Genomic DNA, 20,027 nt, shown 5'->3' with positions numbered 1-20,027 from the left:
TTTTTGTTTTTTTGTTTTTTTTTTTTTTAAATTGAAGGGATTCGGACCTAGATACATAAATCTATCTTGAAGCCCAATGCTTTAGGAATTGGGTCTAGATTGGGTCTCCCTACCAACTTAAATGCATGTAATTTGGGGGTTAGAAGAGAAACTTTTGCCTTCTTCAATAAAAAAAAAAGAGGAACTTTAGACCATCGTTGGTTATTGGCCCTTATCTTCAATATCAAACTAGATTGCAGTAGAGATCTTCAATATCAAACTAGATTGCAGTGGAGGTTGATCCATTGAAAATTAAGTATTCAACCCAGAACACATTTAAAAAGAAAAAAAAAATCAAATTGGTTTGGCCAGATGTTTGGAATGGACATTCTTTTTAACTTCTTTTTGAAACCTGGATTGGAAGCATAACCACTTCAAGTAACCTAAATTACCAATGCTTAGAAACCTGGATTGGAAGTCCCCTCCACTTCAAGCAACCTATCAACATGGATGGTCATTTTCTATTGAAGCAACTTGCTGTTTTAAAAATCCTCAAAACTTCTTTTAAAAATCTTGTTTCTCTAAAACCTGATGCTGTCTCTGATTTAGATATTCTAACCTACTGTTCATTTGGAAAAAGGGTTTAAAGTGTAATAAGTCAACAGGCTATTTTATAATACAATAATTAGCATAATTTTGGAATCTGTGAAATTGGCAATTCAAGTCCTTCCTTAAGTCTTTTTCGATAATAGTTGGGATCTCTTGTTTGAGGATCAATTTTCATTAATATAATCAAGAAACTGTACCCCTCCTACAAGACTTTTGATTAATAAATATAACATCAGCCACTAAACTCTTTTCTTGGAAAAGGTCCTTCCTATACTCTTAATTTGGAGATTTAACTCCCTGGAATGAGAGGATAACAAAAGGCTTTCATTATCAAATATGGTTTACTAACTCTTCTCTGTAATTATTTTCTGACATGGTATATTTTTTAGTGATTATTACTCAGAAATCAGAATCATCCATGTGAAAGCCAAATGGCAATTTTAGTTTCGCCGAATTTTCAAAAATTGAAGACAAGACAACTGCTCCATATAATACTACGCGTAACAGATCATCTCACCCAGTTTCAACTTTCAACGGTCTATAAACTAATCAAAATACCTCCCTTCATTACTTGTAAATTTTACACCAATTGAACCTTCCATAAAAAAACTACTTGATCTCGTCTTCTTCATTTCCTTCCTTCTCAAGTTGTTTCTCTCTCTCTCTCTCTCTCTCTCTTTCTCTTTTGTTGTTCTCAGAACAACTAGCAGAAGATGTTAGCTCTCCTCTTCAAAGTCATTTTTTGCACAATCTGCACGTTATTAAACCTTGTTACTCGGTTAATCTTCTCCGCGACAGCTTATGCTCTGGTGTTATTGATCTATGGTTTCAAGGTACCTGGTGAAGCCATCCAGGGTGCATTAGAACAACTCGCGGAAGTCATCAAAGCATGTTTCGAGTACTTCCTAGGGAAGATTATAGAGCTAACAGGCTCTCTCGTCTCTTCTGGTTTTAATCTTCTTATAGAAGCTGTTACTTCGTCTGCATCTTTTTCCGGGGAAGTTTTCAATACGTTTGTGGAAAAGACGAGAACTTCCCTTGAAGAATTGTTAAAAGACATACCGGAGATTGCTACAGGGTTTTCAGAGATGATTTCGACTGTGGTGACAGATTTGTGGAACAATTACAAGGAAGCTTTAGGATATGTTACAGAAAATTCTTGATTCTGTATTTACATATACTATCAGGTTTCTTGGTTGTTTTATCAAAATTTTCCCATAAAATACTAACAATTTTGACTCGGAAACTAATTTCTTTCCATCAATCTCTACACCAAAGTTTTAGGGATACTTTTTACATTCAAAGCTGTTTCAGATCATCAATCTCCTGTATTCTATTCCAAACAAAAAAGCAAACTATTAGCTGCTAAAATGCATATATTATAGCTCCAAATGTCTATGTTGCCGGCACAATTTGACTGGTTCCTCCTTTTGATTTGGTACATACACAAGATCTTGAAGAATATGAATGTTCTATAATGTCACTTTCCTGATCAGTTTTCTGTTTTTTTTTTTTTGGTTAAAAGAAATTATGATTTGCTGTTTCTGTTTACGAAAATGACCACATTTACAAGAAATATATAGGATGCACGTTAAGGCACGAAACGTGTGAATCTATGCTCTTTTATATACCAAAAAACAACTTCTGTTGTGTAAATAGGATGCTTGTTCTCTTCGACAAGTCCACGTTGACCATAAAAATGTTGTATGCTTGATCTCACAGGGAACCTCAAACAATTTTAAGGTTGTCCGATTTTAGGTAAACACTTGTCTCAACATTAATTTGGTCGGAAAAGTATTAGAATTATGGAAAATTATTTCATCTTATGGTTGAAGTATGCATTGAAGGGGGAAAAAAAAAAAACCTGTAAACACTCCAGCATTCAAATACCTTTTTTTTTTTACGTTATTCATGTTTCTAATCAAATTGAACGTCTCAAGTAACAAAGTCAGCCAAAATCTTTTTTTTTTTTGAGAATTAATCTGCATATTTTAGATTTTATACAATTACATGAAAAACTTTGGTAACTAATATAACTAGTGCTTTCACCAATGATTATTGTTGTTCATAATATATATATATATATATATATATATATAAATATGAATTCAAGATTCAGCTCAGTGTTCAATGCTCACTGTGCATGATTGGGGCCAGGACCAGCCCAATCAACAAATAGAGGATTTTGGCCTAACTAGCCCATTGAAATGGATTTCGATCATAGGCGGAAATATAATAAATTAATAAAAATGTTAATACAAAATGAGACGTAAAAGGAAAAAAATATATACATAACGAAAACTAATCTTAAACTTAAAAATTGTAAATAAAAAAAAAAGAAAACTCAATCACTCACAAATAAAAAATAATCAGTGTTTAAGCTTAAAGAGAGCTGGTTTTAAAATGAACTTTTGTGATTGATTTTGAGAAAAATGATGAAGTGCAAAAATGTTGATCATTAAGAAAAAAGTAGAGTGAAACCCTAAAGAACTTATATGTTTTTAAAATATAAATATTAATATAGAAAAACTTATACAAATAAATAATAGTTTATATAAACATTATTATATTATATTAGTTAAATTTTAATTTAGATTTCAAATCAAACCGATACAAACTAAATTAATATTTGATTTTTTTTTTATTTTAACCAAATAATATCAGCAGCTAAAACTTAAAATAAGAGTTAAACATGCTTAAAATAAAAAGAAGTTAGCCAATGGCAGCAAGTTACGTTGTTGGAGAAATTAAAATTCCCGCATTAAGATGATCTGCTAGATTCTAGCTTTTGTCTCTCTCTCATCTCATACTATCTTGTCAAATTACACGAAAGAAAACAGCCGGCTTAATAAAAGCTTTTATCTAATTCCATTTTTAGCCCTACTAGTGTGAAAAGAATTACTCTAACAATTAAATTATCATAATTTTATATAATGATAGTAAATTTTTTAATTAATTAAAAAGTATTAAATATTTTATTAAAATTTATATTAAAAATAATAATTTTTTGAATAATAATTAAATATGTGAACCCTCTAATATCATTTATAATATTTAAAAATTTTATTATTTTTTATTTTATAAATATTTTTAATAAATCATCTCATGACACTTTAAAACTATTATAATAAGTAAATTTTTATAATAAATAAAAATCCATAATATTAATTGTGAATTAGCGATATTCATTATTTACTCTTACCATAATAATTCAATTTCTAGAACCTACCATTGCAAAAGTGCCAGATTTGCTGCAAAAGTATTAAAGAAGGGGTATATCCGTCAATTTATCCCTAGGGATCTTCTTTCGATATGTGGTATACTGCAAACACCAGTGTGCATCCAACGGCAAAATATCTAACCCTACAACACCAGCCGTCTTTATCTTTAACAGCGACTCTTGCATTTTTTTTATTTGGCCTTCGAACAAGCTTAAAAGGAGCTTCGTTTTTATCTCCTCTCACAAAAAAGAAAAAAGGGAAAATGGCCGGGAATCTGATGCATGCCGTTCAATATAGTAGTTATGGTGGAGGAGCTGCTGGTTTGAAGGTAATCTACTTTACTCTCTGATTATAGTATTTGCTTGCTTTTTTTCATTAATTTTTATCTTATAATTTTTTGTAGATCTTTCAATTTGTGCGTATTGTTTAACTTAAAATACTGGCAGTTAGTTGATGTCATAACGGCTGTGAATTTTATGGATGTTGCAGCATGTTGAAGTTCCGATTCCCACTCCAAAACAAGGCGAAGTTTTGCTGAAAGTGGAGGCAACTAGTCTAAATCCAGTTGACTGGAAAATGCAGAAAGGAATGCTGCGCCCATTTTTACCTCGCAAATTCCCCTACATACCTGGTATTTTACTTTTCTTTTTCTTTTGGCCGTTTCAATATCTTGTAATATTTATTTGACATTATCAGTTAGACTCCTAAGTTACGTCTGTCTTCCAAATCTGGGTTTTTCTTACTATGTCAATTTCCCTAGCAGTGCATTCTGAATAATGATGGCATTTTTTTTTTCACTTTTTTTGAAAATTAGAGTATTAATATGTTTGGTGAGCGTGTTTTCATTTTCAAAAACTAAAAACAAAAAACAGAATTTTGGAAATGGATGAAAACAGAAAAATGGTGTTTTCAAAATTTTGGAAACGTGTTTACTAAACACTGTTACTGCGTTGAAACTGTTCAACTGCTTGGCTACAGGACAAATTTTATTGCTTGAAAATCAAAAGTATCATGAAATTTTAATAGGTGAAAGGTTGGAACCCCCGCCATTTTAAAATTTAAAGCTTTACTTTTCCTTGTGCACCCATATTGTAAAATTTCTGCAACAAAAATAGTCTAAAAACATGTTTTCAAATTCTATATATTGAAAAATAAAAAAATAAAAATCCTCAAAAATATAAAACCCAAAATTGACAACAATGCCAAACAACCCCTTAATTTCTCAAAAGCAAACTTGGTTTGCTATCATATATCTTTTGCAAATTATATTAAAAGTATCCAACTTAAATCATCAGTAAGCATTACAGTTTTCTTTATGCTAATATTTGGTTTACTTCTTTTCAATCATTGGCTAAAGAATTTTTTTTGTTGGTGTAGGTACTGATATAGCAGGAGAAGTCATAAAGGTTGGAGCAGGAGTCAAGAATTACAAACCTGGGGATAAAGTTGTGGCTATACTTAACCACGCTGTAAGTTTTCATTCTTATTCTTCTGTTTTATTTTTCTTGTTCAAAATTTCAATTAGCATAAAAGTCCAATCTAGCTGGCTTTCCACTGAAGAGACACTATCATATTGTATTAATGTGAATGATTGGCTATTTTTAGATACAAGTGTAGGGGAGCATGTCATAAATCATTCTGAGAATAATCAGAAAAGGAGATTTCTTTATGAAGAGTGGAAGAAGCACTAGCACTGCACTAGAATAACAGATAAAGATTTGGAAAATAGTTTATGGTATTTGTGTTTTTGGTATTAGCTCGAGCATTTAATTGGATGTGAAGTTGAGTAGAACTTTAGCACATCCCCAACAATTCTTGGAAAAAGAAAAACAAAAAAAAAAAAAAAATAATTCCTTATAACCAAACAATGCACTCCAGAATCCAACAATGGAGGAACACTGGTAAATCATACACCCTTATAAAGTATATTCAAGGACCGGAGCTAGCTTTTCTGTTCCAAAATAACCATGTTCTAGTCATGGAATCTGGTTGGCATCTCCCTGCTTGCCTGTTTGGATGAATCAAAGTTAATGAAAGCTTTGTTTCCTGTCATCCCCTGAATCTGAAATCCTGTTATATTGCTGACTGTGGATTGCTTTTCCTTATAGATAGAAAGGTTAACTCTTTGAAAGCATTTGAATTTCCAATTTTGCTTGTATTGATGGTGTTGCTTGAGGGAAACATATGTATGTTTGATATTCCACTGGCTTCTTTGTTGGTTCAAGCTATAGGAACATGCCCGGGCCCCAGATTTTTTGTGCCTTGTTACTTTTCATATTGAGTTGTATCATGTTTTTTGAATGCAATCATCTTTTGTCTATGTGACTATCATTTCTGAGGAAGTTATTTTACTATCACTATAAATGCAATTGGCTTAGAGAAGACCTAGATATTATTAATGTGAGCCAGTGGTATGGTGATTTTATCTTCTGGTTGTATTATCAGCAATTCAGCAACATTTATTTCATTTGCTACGGCCATCTTCTTTTATGGATATATTTTGTAATGACAGAGTGGAGGTGGACTAGCTGAATTTGCTGTTGCTAAGGAGAGTTTGACAGTTGGAAGACCTCCAGAGGTATCAGCTGCTGAAGGTGCAGGTTTGCCTGTTGCTGGTCTCACAGCTCTCCAGGCACTCACCCAGTCTGCTGGGGTCAAGCTTGATGGAAGCGGTCAGCAAGTAAACCTCCTGATTACTGCTGCATCAGGCGGTGTAGGTCAATATGCAGTTCAACTGGCAAAGCGTGGAAACACACATGTGACAGCCACTTGTGGGGCTCGTAACACGGATTTTGTCAAGAGCCTGGGGGCCGACGAGGTTCTTGACTACAAGACTCCTGATGGTGCGGCTCTGAAGAGCCCTTCTGGTCGCAAATACGATGCAGTGATCCACTGTGCAATGGGCATTCCTTGGTCTACCTTTGAGCCTAATTTGAGTGCAAATGGGAAGGTAATAGATATTACTCCTGGTCCTAGTGCCTTGATGACTTTTGCTCTGAAAAAGCTTACCTTCTCCAAGAAACAGCTGGTACCACTACTTATGATACCTAAGAAAGAGAACCTCGATTATCTTGTTAAGTTGGTGAAAGAGGGAAAGCTTAAGACAATAATTGATTCAAAGCATCCCCTAAGTAAGGCTGAAGTCGGTTGGGCTAGGAGCATTGATGGCCATGCCACTGGGAAGATTGTTGTGGAGCCTTAGTTTGTGAATATTACTTGATACTTACTGTAGTTTCATACAATTCAGTGATCGGGATTGCTTATGGGTCATGTGTATATTTATGGGTACTTAGTATTTCGAACAATGCAAATGATGGTAATGAGTGCATGTCGTCTTTTGCTGGTAATTAAACAATGATATTTGGAGGTTATGTTGCTGAAACTGTATTGTTTTCGTTATAAATTGCACATAATACCATGGATAATTAGGATTTGTTAATTTTGTTTTTGAAAATAATAATATGTTTATGAAATGTATGTTTAAGATTACACTCTGGATGTACCAGCAGCAGGGTTTTGCAACAGTAACTGGAATGTTTGGTTCAAGCAATGATCAGGCTACGTATTAAGCCTGACGATGCCATTTTTGGATACTAGATGTATCAAATGTTTGAGCACCATGAGAGTAAGGAAAGAAGAGAGAAAGAGAATAAATCCTTTAAATTTGGATGTTCTCAAATTCATTTTTATTATCTAGATTATAGATGAATAAAGTGTGGGTGGAGGTTGTAAAAAGGAAATTTTAATGCAAATTAAATCTATATTATTAAGCAGCATATTGGAAATTCAAAATTTCAATAATAAAGTCCAAGAGAATTGATGGCATTGCAAAGCGAGTAATATCAATATCTTAATTCAAGAGAAATTCGTTGAAAAAAAAATCAAAACCAAAATAAAAATAGTTAGCCCAACTAGACTCATCAAAATTTGGTAGAATTCAAATTATTAATGTTTATCAAATGAAGAATCTGTGGCTAAGGAAAATCACCATTGTCAACATAAATGATAGAGGCGTAGAATAATCAAAACGCTTAAAACAAAAACTAATCAATGTGAGAAAGACACATTCGCCTACATTTCAAACACTTCGACAAATCAACATTGGCAAGAGAAGTTCAACATATAGAACTTAACAATATTCACACCTAGACAGGCGAAAATTATGCAAAATCTTTCACTGTCTCGTGTTGCGTCGAGAGGATTTGCTTCGACTCTGTTCGATGAAGGGTATATCCGTTAATTTAACCATGTGGACCCCGCATGTTCTTGTCTGGAGTCTGGCTACTATAAATTCAAGTATCCAACGGCAACAGGTAAAGCACCCTCCGGTCTTTCCTTCGTTCTCTTTCTCAGATACTCTCTCGAGCTTCTTGTCTTACAACAAATTTAAAAAGTGCTTCGGTTTTATCTCCTCTTAGAAAAGAATGGGTGATAATCTGATGCATGCCATTCAGTACAGTACTTATGGCGGAGGAGCTGCTGGTTTGAAGGTAATCTACTTCATTCTCTTACCATGTTATTTTTCTTGCTTTTTTTTTTAATTACTAATTTTTTTGGTCTTATAATTTTCCTGGTTCAAAAGTTAAAACATCATCTAATTATTAATTTATTAATAAATTTTGACTGAAAGCATCATGATATTGAAAACGAGAAAAGTAAAGCTGGAAAGTTTGAAACATGGTTCCAAGAAGTTGGGCTGTTTTGAACCTAATGGTGACAAATTCAAATGGTATTGGTCAAAAGCTTAGTTCTGTCACTTGACATACATGAATATGGCTGTCTGATAGATGTAGCCAAACCCTTTTGTAATGATTTGAAAAACATGTACATGTAAACCTTTGTCTATATGAAATGCTACTTTTACAGTTAATTAGCAAGAGTAAAACTAGGTGATTTTCATTAAAAATTCGGTGTGTTTCATCTGTTGATGTGCTTTATCTTGGTATCATAGCAGAACAGTTCTCTGCATCTCCCCATAACAAAAGATAGATCTTCCCTAACAATAAGAAGCTTTCATCGTATGGCAAGCTTAGTTTCTATCGAACTCTCAAATTCTAATTTTTATTGTGGAAGTCGCAGTATCCACTCATACGCAGTGCACAACATCTTCACCGCCTTCACGAAGGATGGACCCGCAAGAGTCATCCAAAAAGATGATAGTGAAATTGAAAATCTAGAATATGTAATCTGGATTAATAATGGTGTGTTTTTTACCAGTTGGCTTTTAGTAACCATGAAAAGAATTAGGAATTTATTTGTTTAGTTGAAAATGATTTTTCGAAAATAATTTTCTTACTTTTAAGTGTTTGCTTGATAGAAAATTAATGAGTCAATGAAAAATACTTTATTAATCAACAAAAAAATAAGATAATTTTTTTGAAGCTTATCTTACATTTTGAAAAAGAGAAGAAAATTTTTTGAAAAAAATTATTTGTGAGTAAAATTATTTATCAAGCGTGTTTAAGTATAATTTTATTCATTTCGAACTTTTGACATAATTTTTTAAAATTTAAACTTAATTTTACCCTGCTCAAATTATTATTATATTAATAAATAATATTTTTTAAATTTTATTTAAAAAATCAAAATATTAATATTACAAATCTTTTAATATTTTAATTTTAAATATTTTTATAGTTTTATTTAAGTAAGATTTTGAATATAAGATTTTAAATTCAAATTTAATTTAATTCGACTTAAAATATTATTATATTAATAAAATATTTTATTTAATTTTAATAAAAAATTAAAATATATGCATTAAAAGTGTTTTGATATTTTAATTTGGTATATTATTAAACATAAATATTTTTAGTCTTTCAATAATAAATAGTATTATATTATTATTTTAATAATAAATAATAATTTATATAATAATATTTTTATTATTTAAAAATTTAATGTTAAATAATAAAACAATATTATTTTCTTAATGTGAATATTTATAATAATTTCTTTTTATTTTTTGTTTAAAGCATATGATTTTTTATTTTTTATTAAGATATTTATATTACTATTTTACTAAGAAATATAAATAATAAATAAAAAGATTTTTGTTATGATTTAATAATAAATACTGTCAATATAAAATATAAATATTTAAATAGTATAAATATTTTAATAATAAATATTACTATTTTAATTTTAATAAAAATAATATTTTAAGAATAATATACTATTTTTAAATATATTAAAATATTAACATAAAATTGATAAATAGTTTTATTTTTTATTTTATATTAATATAATATTTTAATATTTTAATATTATTATTAAAATTTAATTATTCTTAAATATTAATAAATGTAATAATAAATAATTTTAACACTTTAATAATAAATAATTTTTAACATTTTAATAATTATATTAATATTATTTTAAAAAATAAATTTTTTAAATTTTAAAAAACAATTAAATAATTCAAATAATAAAAAATCTGTTTTTTCAAAAAAAAAATATAAACATTTTGTGAAAAATATTTTCTAAAGTGAATTTTAACAAAACACATCGAGCCTAAGATTTTGGCCAATCCCCTTTGAATTTGTTACAATTAGTTTCAAAGCGTTCCAACTTCATGTAACCATGTTTCAAACTTTTCAGCCAGCAGATTTCAAAACTTTTACATATTTTTAAGCATAGGAAAGTGCAATTTCTAAAATGGAAAGAAAATAATTGTCAAGTTAGGGTTTTGCTCTTAGGAACCAAAATTCCAAAAAGGGTCTGAGACTAAGAGGCTGACGGCAAAGTCATAACATATTTTTGCTTATGTATTTCCAGCATTTTCCTGCTTTGATAAACTTCAAAAATTTTCCAGTGATTTGATATAATAACGGCCGTGAATTTTATGGCTGTTGCAGCATGTTGAAGTTCCAATTCCCACTCCAAAACAAGATGAAGTTTTGCTAAAACTGGAGGCAACTAGCCTAAATCCACTTGACTTGAAAATACAGAAAGGGTTGATTCGGCCATTTTTACCTCGCAAATTCCCCCACATTCCAGGTCGTTTACTTTTCTCTTGCGACTGTTTCAATCGTGTAATTTTCTTGAGACTTTTATTTTACTCCATGGTGGTATTTGTATTTATTTGACATTATCAGTTAGTCTCTTAAGTTACATCTGTCTTCCAAATCTGGGTTTTTCTTACTATGTCAATTTTCCAGGCTGTGCATTATGAATAATGACTTGTTTAATATCCTCTGGATGGTTCAACACAGTAAACTCATTTGTGTATTGTGTTTTAGTGGCTATTGTTAATAGAAAAAAATGTGTCTATTTGTTAATTGAAGCTATTGTTAATGGACAAAATTTGCCTATTTGTTAAGGAATATCCCTGTATTTGTTAGCCAAAAACATAAAATTACCGGTGGATAGGTCTCTTAATTTAACTAGTTGTGGTAATCTTATAGCAATTCATGGGTCCCATTATCATAGTTTAGTGTTTTCAAAATGTAAAGCGAACTTGGTTCAGCATCATATATCATCTGCTAACTAGGTTAAAAGTATCCAACTTTAAATCATCAGTAAGCATTGCTGTTTTCTTTCAGCTAATATTTTTTTTGCCTCTTTTCAATGGCTTAAAAACTGTTGTTGTAGCAGCTACCGATGTAGCAGGAGAAGTCATAAAGGTTGGAGAAGGAGTCAAGAACTTCAAAGTAGGGGATAAAGTTGTGGCTGTATTTGGTGTAAGTTGTCATTCTTATTCTTGTGGTTTTTTTTTTTTTCCTTGATCAAATTTTCAATCAGCACATAGAAATCAAATCTACCTGGCTCTCCACAAAACAGAAACTGTCATACCTTATTAATGAGAATGACTGCCTATTTTTGGATGGAAGTTTTGGGGTAGCATGCCACTAATCATTCTGAGAATAATTAGAATAGGAGATTTCTTTTAGGAAGAATGGAAGAAGCACTAGTATAATAGAAAAACAATAGTTAACTGCAGTTGTGTTTTTAAATATTAGCTCAAACAATTAATTGGGTGCTGAAGTGGGTTGGGACTTTAATCATTTGTGCAACCCCAACAATTCTTGAAAAATGGAATTCCTTATAGCCAAAAGATCCACTTCAGAATCCAATAATGGAGGAACACCAGTAAATCATAAACCCTTATAAAGGATTTTCTAGCACCGGTGCTATCATCTTTGCTGCAAATGAACCATGTCAGTCTTTTAATAAGTGACCTTAGTTAACTCTAGTCATGACATCTGGTGGGCATTGCCCTTCTTGCTTGTTTGGATGAATTAAAGTAAAGGAAAGCTTTGTGTTGTGTCATCATCAGAAATCGGAATGCTGTTATATTGCTGATTATGGGTTTCTTTTCCTTGTAGCTAGATTAACCTTTTAAATGGTAAGCCTATCTTTGAAAACATTCTGCTTTCCATTTGTGCTTATATTTGTTGTGTTGCTTGAGGGAAACATATTTTCCACCGGACTTTTTGATGGTTCAAGCTGTAGGAACATCCCCAGGCCCCAGATTTTTTGCGCTTTCTTACTTTTCATATTGAGTGTATCATGTTTTCAATGCAATCATCTTGTCTACATGACTATCATTTCTGAGGAAGTGATTTTACTATCACTATGTGAAGCATTTGGCTGTCAGAAGACCTGGATAATATTAATGTGGAGTGATTCTAGCTTCTGCTTGTTTTATCCGCAATTCAGGATCATTTATGTCGTTTGCTAAGGCCATTTTCTATTATGAATATATTTTGTAATGACAGAGTGGAGGTGGACTAGCTGAATATGCTGTGGCTAAGGAGAGTTCGACAGTAGGAAGGCCTCCAGGGGTATCAGCTGCTGAAGGTGCAGCTTTGCCTATTGCTGGCCTCGCAGCTTATGAGGCACTTACCCGGGGTGCTGGGCTCAAGCTTGATGGAAGCGACCAGCAAGTAAACCTCCTGATTACTGCTGCTTCAGGTGGCGTAGGCCACTATGCAGTTCAACTGGCAAAGCTTGGAAACACACATGTGACAGCCACTTGTGGGGCTCGTAATATTCATTTAGTCAAGAGCCTGGGGGCCGATGAGGTTCTTGACTACAAAAGTCCTGATGGGGCGGCTCTGAAGAGCCCTTCCGGTCGCAAATACGATGCAGTGATCCACTGTGCGACGGGCTTTCCCTGGTCTACCTTTGAGCCAAATTTGAGTGCAAATGGGAAGGTAATAGATATTTCTCCTCGTCCCATTGTTTTCATGACGTTTGCTCTGCAAAAACTTACATTCTCCAAGAAGCAGCTGGTACCACTGATTATGTTACCTAACAAAGAGAAACTCGAGTATCTTGTTAAGTTGGTGAAAGAAGGAAAGCTTAAGACAGTAATTGATTCAAAGCATCCTCTAAGCAAGGCTGAAGACGCTTGGGCTAAGATCATCGATGGCCATGCCACTGGGAAGATTATTGTGGAGCCTTAGTTTGTGAAGATTACTTGATACTTACTGTAGTTTTATACCATTCAGTGATTGGGGTTGCTTATTGGCTGTGTATTTCATAGGTACTCAAATACCAAATAAAATAAAATAAAATAAAAAAACTAGCCACCACCTTTTTTATCCGAAAAACATAAAAGAGAGAATGGGTGAGATTCATGAAAAGAGGAAGTAGTAGTTTTTGTTTTATAATATGGAGGTAATGGGTTTTACATGGCGGTGCAGTTTTTTACATTGGAAGGCTGCTACATGATTATGTGGCACCTGGCCAAGCACAACTCGAATGTAAGTGAAGAAGACAAAAGTACTTAAAACCAAAGTACTATACGGTACGGGGTAAAGTGGTATTTTTCTCCTAGTATTAGTACGTATTGTTGTATTTCGCTCTTTTTTTGAGTAAATAAGAGCAAATTAGCCATTTCATGTGGGATGAATGTAACGCAAAAACAAAATCCCTATGGGGTAATTAAGACAATGTTCGTTGAATACATTTAAGGTATAATAAATTTGGTTTTTCATATTTTCTTAAATGTTATTGTCTTTTTCTTTTTTTGGCCAGAAAACATTGTTGTTTTTTCTTTGGCCAAGAAAACGTTCTTGTTTAATTGCACTTAATTGCATAACCCAAGGTTTAATAGACGTTATTTTCTTTCATCTCTCGTTTTGTTTTTCTCTCTCTAACTTTCCCTTTCCAAACCCTAAACGTCCTTTTCAAATGTCTAAACCCATTTCTCTCTCTTTTCTATCTTCTTTTTTTTTTGTAATTTTCCCTTTAATTTTTTCAATCATCTACACAGATTACGGACTGTGAGGGTTTAATTATCAGAATCTGAGTACTATCGCAATAAACTTGCTAGAGAAGTATTTGATAGGCGGGGAGATGCTTTATGCCTCGCGTAAAGCTTTTAAAGAGTGTTCCTTGCTTTTGATCGATGAGTAGGACAGGTTGTAAAGGAAGCCGAATGTCCTAATTGAAGGTACATGAGATGCATGCAGCAGGTTAGCTTTGTTCTTCCTGTTTCTCCTTCACTTTAGTATCTCTCATGGATTAATCTCCCAGTTTTGTGAGTTATATTTGGTCCACTTTGCTACGGCCATATATCATTTGTTTTAGTTCTGTTTGAATGGGGAATTTTGATGGCATTAATTATCTGTTTGATGTATTTTTGTGTCTGTAATTCTGCATTGCTTTGCTGTCTTTCTACAAAAGAATGTTCCTTGCTGCCCCTGAATCCAAGGATGAATACTGTTCAACATGCTTCACCGTTTTGTTGACTTGAATAGGAATTGAGAATTTCATTGTGAGCTGAGTAATAGTCAATGTAACCGCAGACAAAGGCCCATTGACGTAGGGAATGACGATGGTTTTCTTTATTAATTAGGACAATAGATGTAACTTTTAAACTCCGAAGAACTTTATTCTTTTTGGCCAAGTAAGTGCAGAGAAATCTAGTACAATTATTTAAATTATTTATTGAGTCCCAAATGATTTTCATAAATTTTTTAACTTACAACTTATAAGACATGCATGCATGGCTCAATGCACAAGACTGTTTTTTATGAAAAATTATAATTATAATAAAATATTATATTTATGTATAAAAATTATTAAATATTAATTAATAAATTAAAACATAATTAAATAAATAAAATATAAAATTAAATCAATTTCACACTAAATGAAATTTCAACTTAAGTTCTGCTTCTATCTTTTTTTTAATTCAAAGTAAAAAATCGTATCCATAAAAATCTAAACTCATCAATTTGTTCTCTATCAACTATATATATATATATATATATATATATATATATATATATATCTCTACTAAACTCATCGATATTTTATCTATCCTTTTCAAAATTTGGTAGTGTATCAAATTCGGTCTTTATCAAATGAATAATCTATGACAAACGAAATTAGTATATATCCTTTAATTTTATTTATTTATTTATTATTATTAATATTATTCCCGGATTCCCCGTTAAATCACCATGGTCATCAGTCATGAAATGACATTTGCCTACTACAATTCAAACATTTGGACAAATCAACTTTGGCAACCAAAAATAAAATAAAAGAGGCTTGGGCTAAAATCAATAATATAAAACTATAATAAGCCGATAACAGCTGTCAGGCCTAAAAATGGAAAAAAAATGGAAACAGCCGCCTAACATGAACCTTTTTCTTTATTTAAAAGGAAATATCCATTCTCATCTTATGTATGAATGGTAAAATTTTTAAATTTCACGATTGAAATATTATAATTTAAAGATAATAAACTTTTATAATAATTAAATAAAAATATGACTACTTTTTAAAAAATATATTATACCGTATGTTAATAATAATTCTTAAAGAAGACTATGACTATATTTTGTTTTCGGACTAATAATATTCAAATTCTAGAACATTATCAGTTTCACACATACACGCCAAAATTAAGAAAAAATTTCCCTTATCTCGTTTGGACGGATTTCATGTCTGCGTTAGTATAAATTCAATTATCAGTCGCCAAAATACATCATCCAATAGCATCTTCGCTATTTCTCTTTATCTTTCTCGGATATTCTCTCCATCTTCTTGCCTAATAAACTTAAAAGGAGCTTCAGTTTTATCTCATCTTACCCAAAAGAAAAAAAATGTCTAAGGATCTGATGCGCGCCATTCAATATAGTAAATATGGCGGAGGAGCTGCTGCTTTGAAGGTAAAGCTACTTCATTCTTTGATTATGTTATTTTTCTTGCTACTTTTTTTTTTTTGGGGGGGGGGGGGTTTAGAAGTTAAAATCAAAAGGAAATGTTTTTTTCATGTTTAAATGGAGATTTAATTAAAGATTGTTTATCTAGTCCTTGTATTGATGAAGAAGGGTGAAGAAGGGTTTTGAAATTAGCTAGATTTTTGGACAAAACGTTTTGAATTCTAACGACTAAAGTAATATTTACGGGGAATAAGTAAGTACGACAACATCACGATCTAGTAGGATATCCTCTTGAAATATCTGCTGACATGTCAATTTTTCTACACTTGTGTGGCTCATCATCACAGCCGCCGCTGCCGCTCTTCTGCCTCCTCCCGCCCTTTTCTCCTCTTGTTTGGATCAAATCCGCTTTACTCCCTAGCAAATTCTCCCTTTGTGCTTTGTCTCTCTTTTTCTATTTGATTTCTGTTTTTCACTTATTGCTGAATCCCCCTTTTACCTGGTTTGCACCGTCGTGCTCCAGCTGCTCCGCTGTTCGCCGCTCCTCTTCCTTTCTGGGCTATCAGGACTCTGAATCTATCCACTTCCTACTTCCTGAATTTCTATTTATTTGTTTGGCTGTCTCCCTTTTTTAAAAAAAAAAAGAAAATTTCAAACTTTCTCTAAGGCTTCGATTCCAGGTGAAATCGAAAACGGTCAAGAATTTTGGTTGTTTACCAAGTTGGGGTTTTGAGGTTTGAGTCACAAGGACTAATTGATTCCTTTACTAGCATGGAAAAGAATGAAATAATTTGGAGATCAAAGTTTAATACTTCAACTCATCAATTGATTCTATTAGTATGGGAAAAGATGATAATCATTCATGAATCATGGTTGAATATTGATGAGGGTTTCCATCTTTTCTTCTCTCTTGAAAAGGAGAGGAACAATTGAAAAAGAGTATGAGAGACTGAGAGGTTGACGGCAAAGTCATAACATATGTTTGCAAATGTACTTACATTATTTTTCTTCTTTGATAAACTTCAAAAAATTGCGAGTTACCTGATGTCATAATGACCGTGAATATTTTGGCTGTTGCAGCATGTTGAAGTACCGACTCCCACTCCAAAGAAAGATGAAGTTTTGATAAAAGTAGAGGCAGCTGGTATAAATCCAATTGACTGGAAAATACAGAAAGGGATAGCGCGGCCATTTTTACCTCGCAAATTCCCCTTCATACCTGGTAACATACTTTTCTCTCTTGTGGCTATTTCAATCTTCTAATCTTCTTGAGACTATTTATTTTAATTACTCGGGGAGTGGTATTTGTATTTATTTGACATTATCATGTAGACACGTTTAATATCTCAAAAGCAAACTTGGTTTACTATCATATATCATCTGCAAACTATATTAAAAGTAGCCAACTTTAAATCATCAGTAAGCATTGCAGTTTTCTTTCAGCTAATATTTGATTGCCTCTTTTCGTTCATTGGCTAAAGAACTTTTGGTGGAACAGGTACCGATGTGGCAGGAGAAATCATAAAGGTTGGACCAGGAGTCAAGAATTTCAAAGCTGGGGATAAAGTTGTGGCTGTACTTGGTGTAAGTTGTCATTCTTATTCTTATGTTTTTTCTTGTTCAAATTTTCAATCAGCAAAGAAAGCCATCTACCGGGCTCTCCACTAAAGAGACACTATCACATGATACCAGTTGTAGGGTGGCATTTCACTAATCATTCTAAGAATAATCATCATAAAAGGAGATTTCTGATTGAGGTGTGGAAGAAGCCATAGCAATGTACTACCATAGTAGATAAAGATTTGGAAAATAGTTGATGACATTTGTGTTTTTAGGTATTAGCACTGGGTAGCACTTTAGTGCAACCCCAATAATTCTTGAAAAAGAAAAATGGAATTCTTTATGGCCAAATAATCCACTTCAGAATCCAACAGTGGAATAACACTAGTAAATTATGGACCATTATAAAGTATTTTCAAGGACTGGCGTCCATATTTTTGCTCCAAATGAACCCTGCCAGTCTTCCAGTGAGTGACCTTAGTTAACTCTAGTCGTGACATCTGGTGGACATTGCCCTGGTTCCCTGTTTGGATGAATCAAAGTAAATGAAAGCTTTGTGTTATGTCGTCCTCTGAATTTGAAATGCCGCTATATTGCTTATTATGGGTTGCTTTTCCTTGTAGATTGAAAAATTAACTTTTCAAATGGTAAGCCTATATTTGAAACCATTCGGCTTTCCATTTTTTCTTGTATTGATGGTGTTGCTTGAGGGAAACGAATGTATGTTTGATGTTCGACTGGACTATTTGTTGGATCAAGATATAGTAACATCCCAGGCCCTAGAATTTTTTCCCTTATTACTATTTGCATTGAGTCGTATCATGCTTTGAATGCAATTATCTGGACATGACTATTGACTATCGTTTATGAGGAATTGATTTTACTGTCAATATGTGAGGCATTTGGCTGTGAGAAGACCTAGATATTATAAATGTGGGCCAGTGGTATGATGATTCTATCTTCTGCTTGTTTTATCTGCAAGTCAGCGTTACTTATGTCCTTTGCTTTTGCCATCTTCTATTATGAATATATTCTGCAACAACAGAATGGAGGTGGACTAGCTGAATTTGCTGTGGCTAAGGAGGGTTCGACAGTTGCAAGGCCTTCAGAGGTATCAGCTGTTGAAGCTGCAGCTTTGCCTATTGCTGGCCTTGCAGCTCACCAATCACTCACCAAGGCTGCTGGGGTCAAGCTTGATGGAAGCGGCCAGCAAGTAAACATCCTGATAACTGCCGCTTCAGGTGGTGTAGGTCAATATGCAGTTCAACTCGCAAAGCTTGGAAACACACATGTGACAGCCACTTGTGGGGCTCGTAACATTGATTTAGTCAAGAGCCTGGGAGCTGATGAGGTTCTTGACTACAAGACTCCTGATGGAGCGGCTCTGAAGAGCCCTTCTGGTCTCAAATATGATGTAGTGATCCATTGTACAACAGGCATTCCTTGGTCTACCTTTGAGCCCAATTTGAGTTCAAATGGGAAGGTAGTAGATACTACTCCTGGTGTTAGTACTTTGATGAGTGTTGCTGTGAAAAAGCTTACATGCTCCAAGAAGCAGTTGATACCAGTTTTTACGGACCCTAAGAAAGAGAACCTCGAGTATCTTGTTAAGTTGGTGCAAGAAGAAAAGCTGAAGCCAGTAATTGATTCAAAGCATCCTCTAAGTAAGGCGGAAGACGCTTGGGCCAAGAGCATCGATGGCCATGCCACTGGGAAGATTATTGTGGAGCCCTAGTTTTATACAATTCAGTGAGTGGGGTCGCTTATGAGCCATGTGTATATTCACGAGTAGTCAGTATTTTGAACAATGCAAATGTTGATGTGAGTTTGTCTTGTCTTTTGCTGTTAATTTAAAGAATGATGTGTGGAGGTCATGTTGCTGAGCGCTGTATTTTGTTATTGAATATAAAATTTTTTGTTTAATGTGTTCGAATTACAGATGATGCTATGGATATTTAGGATTTGTGAATTTTGTTTTTGGAAATAATAGTGTTTATGAAATGTATGCTTAATATTACACTCTGGATGCAAAGCAGCAGCAAGTTTCTTTAAAATTCAAATGTGTAATATTTTATCATGTGATTAATTATAAAGTATATAGCATAGATTATTAATGTGTCTCTTATCAATTATCATAATGATTTATATGTTACATGATTTCTTAGCATATAATTATCAACATAATTTATTCGTGACGCTATAATAATATTTTATTATGTGAAATAGTATATATTATATGATTTATTATTATTATATATGTTGTTTAGAATTATTTATCACAATAATTTCTTATCATGTATTCATATGATTGAGATTAATTTGATCAAAGCTCATAATCATAAATGTTGCTTGCTATTAATTGTTAAGTATTTATTATCCTTCTCAACTCTACTTTCTAAAATAATTCTTTTAATTTTTTATAAAAGTTACAAAAATAACAGTACATATATGCTTAATATGTTATTAAAATTTATATATTTAATATATAAATCATTAATATAAAAACTTATTTGCATATTAAAAAATTATCAAA

The 20,027-nt window shown here is 32.5% G+C and overlaps 4 protein-coding genes across 5 annotated transcripts; all 4 read left to right on the top strand.

Moving 5' to 3' along the window:
- Nucleotides 1–992: 992 nt before the first annotated feature.
- Nucleotides 993–1,834, top strand: LOC149512851 (uncharacterized). The gene has a single exon (XM_089750215.1). The coding sequence runs from the start codon at nucleotides 1,302–1,304 to the stop codon at nucleotides 1,749–1,751; it is 450 nt and encodes a 149-aa protein (XP_089606341.1). The 5' UTR covers nucleotides 993–1,301; the 3' UTR covers nucleotides 1,752–1,834.
- A 2,171-nt stretch (nucleotides 1,835–4,005) lies between these two features.
- Nucleotides 4,006–7,248, top strand: LOC111305452 (chloroplast envelope quinone oxidoreductase homolog). The gene is made up of 4 exons (XM_022903017.2): nucleotides 4,006–4,137; nucleotides 4,299–4,440; nucleotides 5,187–5,278; nucleotides 6,322–7,248. The coding sequence occupies exons 1-4, from the start codon at nucleotides 4,072–4,074 to the stop codon at nucleotides 7,009–7,011; spliced, it is 990 nt and encodes a 329-aa protein (XP_022758752.2). The 5' UTR covers nucleotides 4,006–4,071; the 3' UTR covers nucleotides 7,012–7,248.
- Nucleotides 7,249–7,992: 744 nt separating this feature from the next.
- LOC111305453 (chloroplast envelope quinone oxidoreductase homolog) lies at nucleotides 7,993–13,764 on the top strand. 2 transcript variants are annotated; one of them, XM_022903019.2, is made up of 5 exons: nucleotides 7,993–8,299; nucleotides 8,889–9,010; nucleotides 10,667–10,808; nucleotides 11,406–11,491; nucleotides 12,530–13,764. In XM_022903019.2, the coding sequence occupies exons 2-5, from the start codon at nucleotides 9,008–9,010 to the stop codon at nucleotides 13,217–13,219; spliced, it is 921 nt and encodes a 306-aa protein (XP_022758754.2). In that variant the 5' UTR covers nucleotides 7,993–8,299; nucleotides 8,889–9,007; the 3' UTR covers nucleotides 13,220–13,764. The 2 variants fall into 2 exon arrangements, with proteins under 2 accessions (XP_022758754.2, XP_022758753.2); XM_022903018.2 differs by lacking the exon at nucleotides 8,889–9,010.
- A 1,994-nt stretch (nucleotides 13,765–15,758) lies between these two features.
- LOC111305451 (chloroplast envelope quinone oxidoreductase homolog) lies at nucleotides 15,759–19,417 on the top strand. Its single transcript, XM_022903016.2, has 4 exons — nucleotides 15,759–15,940; nucleotides 17,015–17,156; nucleotides 17,433–17,518; nucleotides 18,540–19,417. The coding sequence occupies exons 1-4, from the start codon at nucleotides 15,875–15,877 to the stop codon at nucleotides 19,227–19,229; spliced, it is 984 nt and encodes a 327-aa protein (XP_022758751.2). The 5' UTR covers nucleotides 15,759–15,874; the 3' UTR covers nucleotides 19,230–19,417.
- Nucleotides 19,418–20,027: the final 610 nt, after the last annotated feature.

This window comes from Durio zibethinus, chromosome 21 (assembly GCF_047325235.1).
Source record: "Durio zibethinus cultivar Kanyao isolate XHJ-2024 chromosome 21, ASM4732523v1, whole genome shotgun sequence".
NCBI classification, from domain to species: Eukaryota; Viridiplantae; Streptophyta; class Magnoliopsida; order Malvales; family Malvaceae; genus Durio; species Durio zibethinus.
Note: the sequence above shows the minus strand (reverse complement) of the source record. Positions and strands in the feature narration are given on the sequence as shown.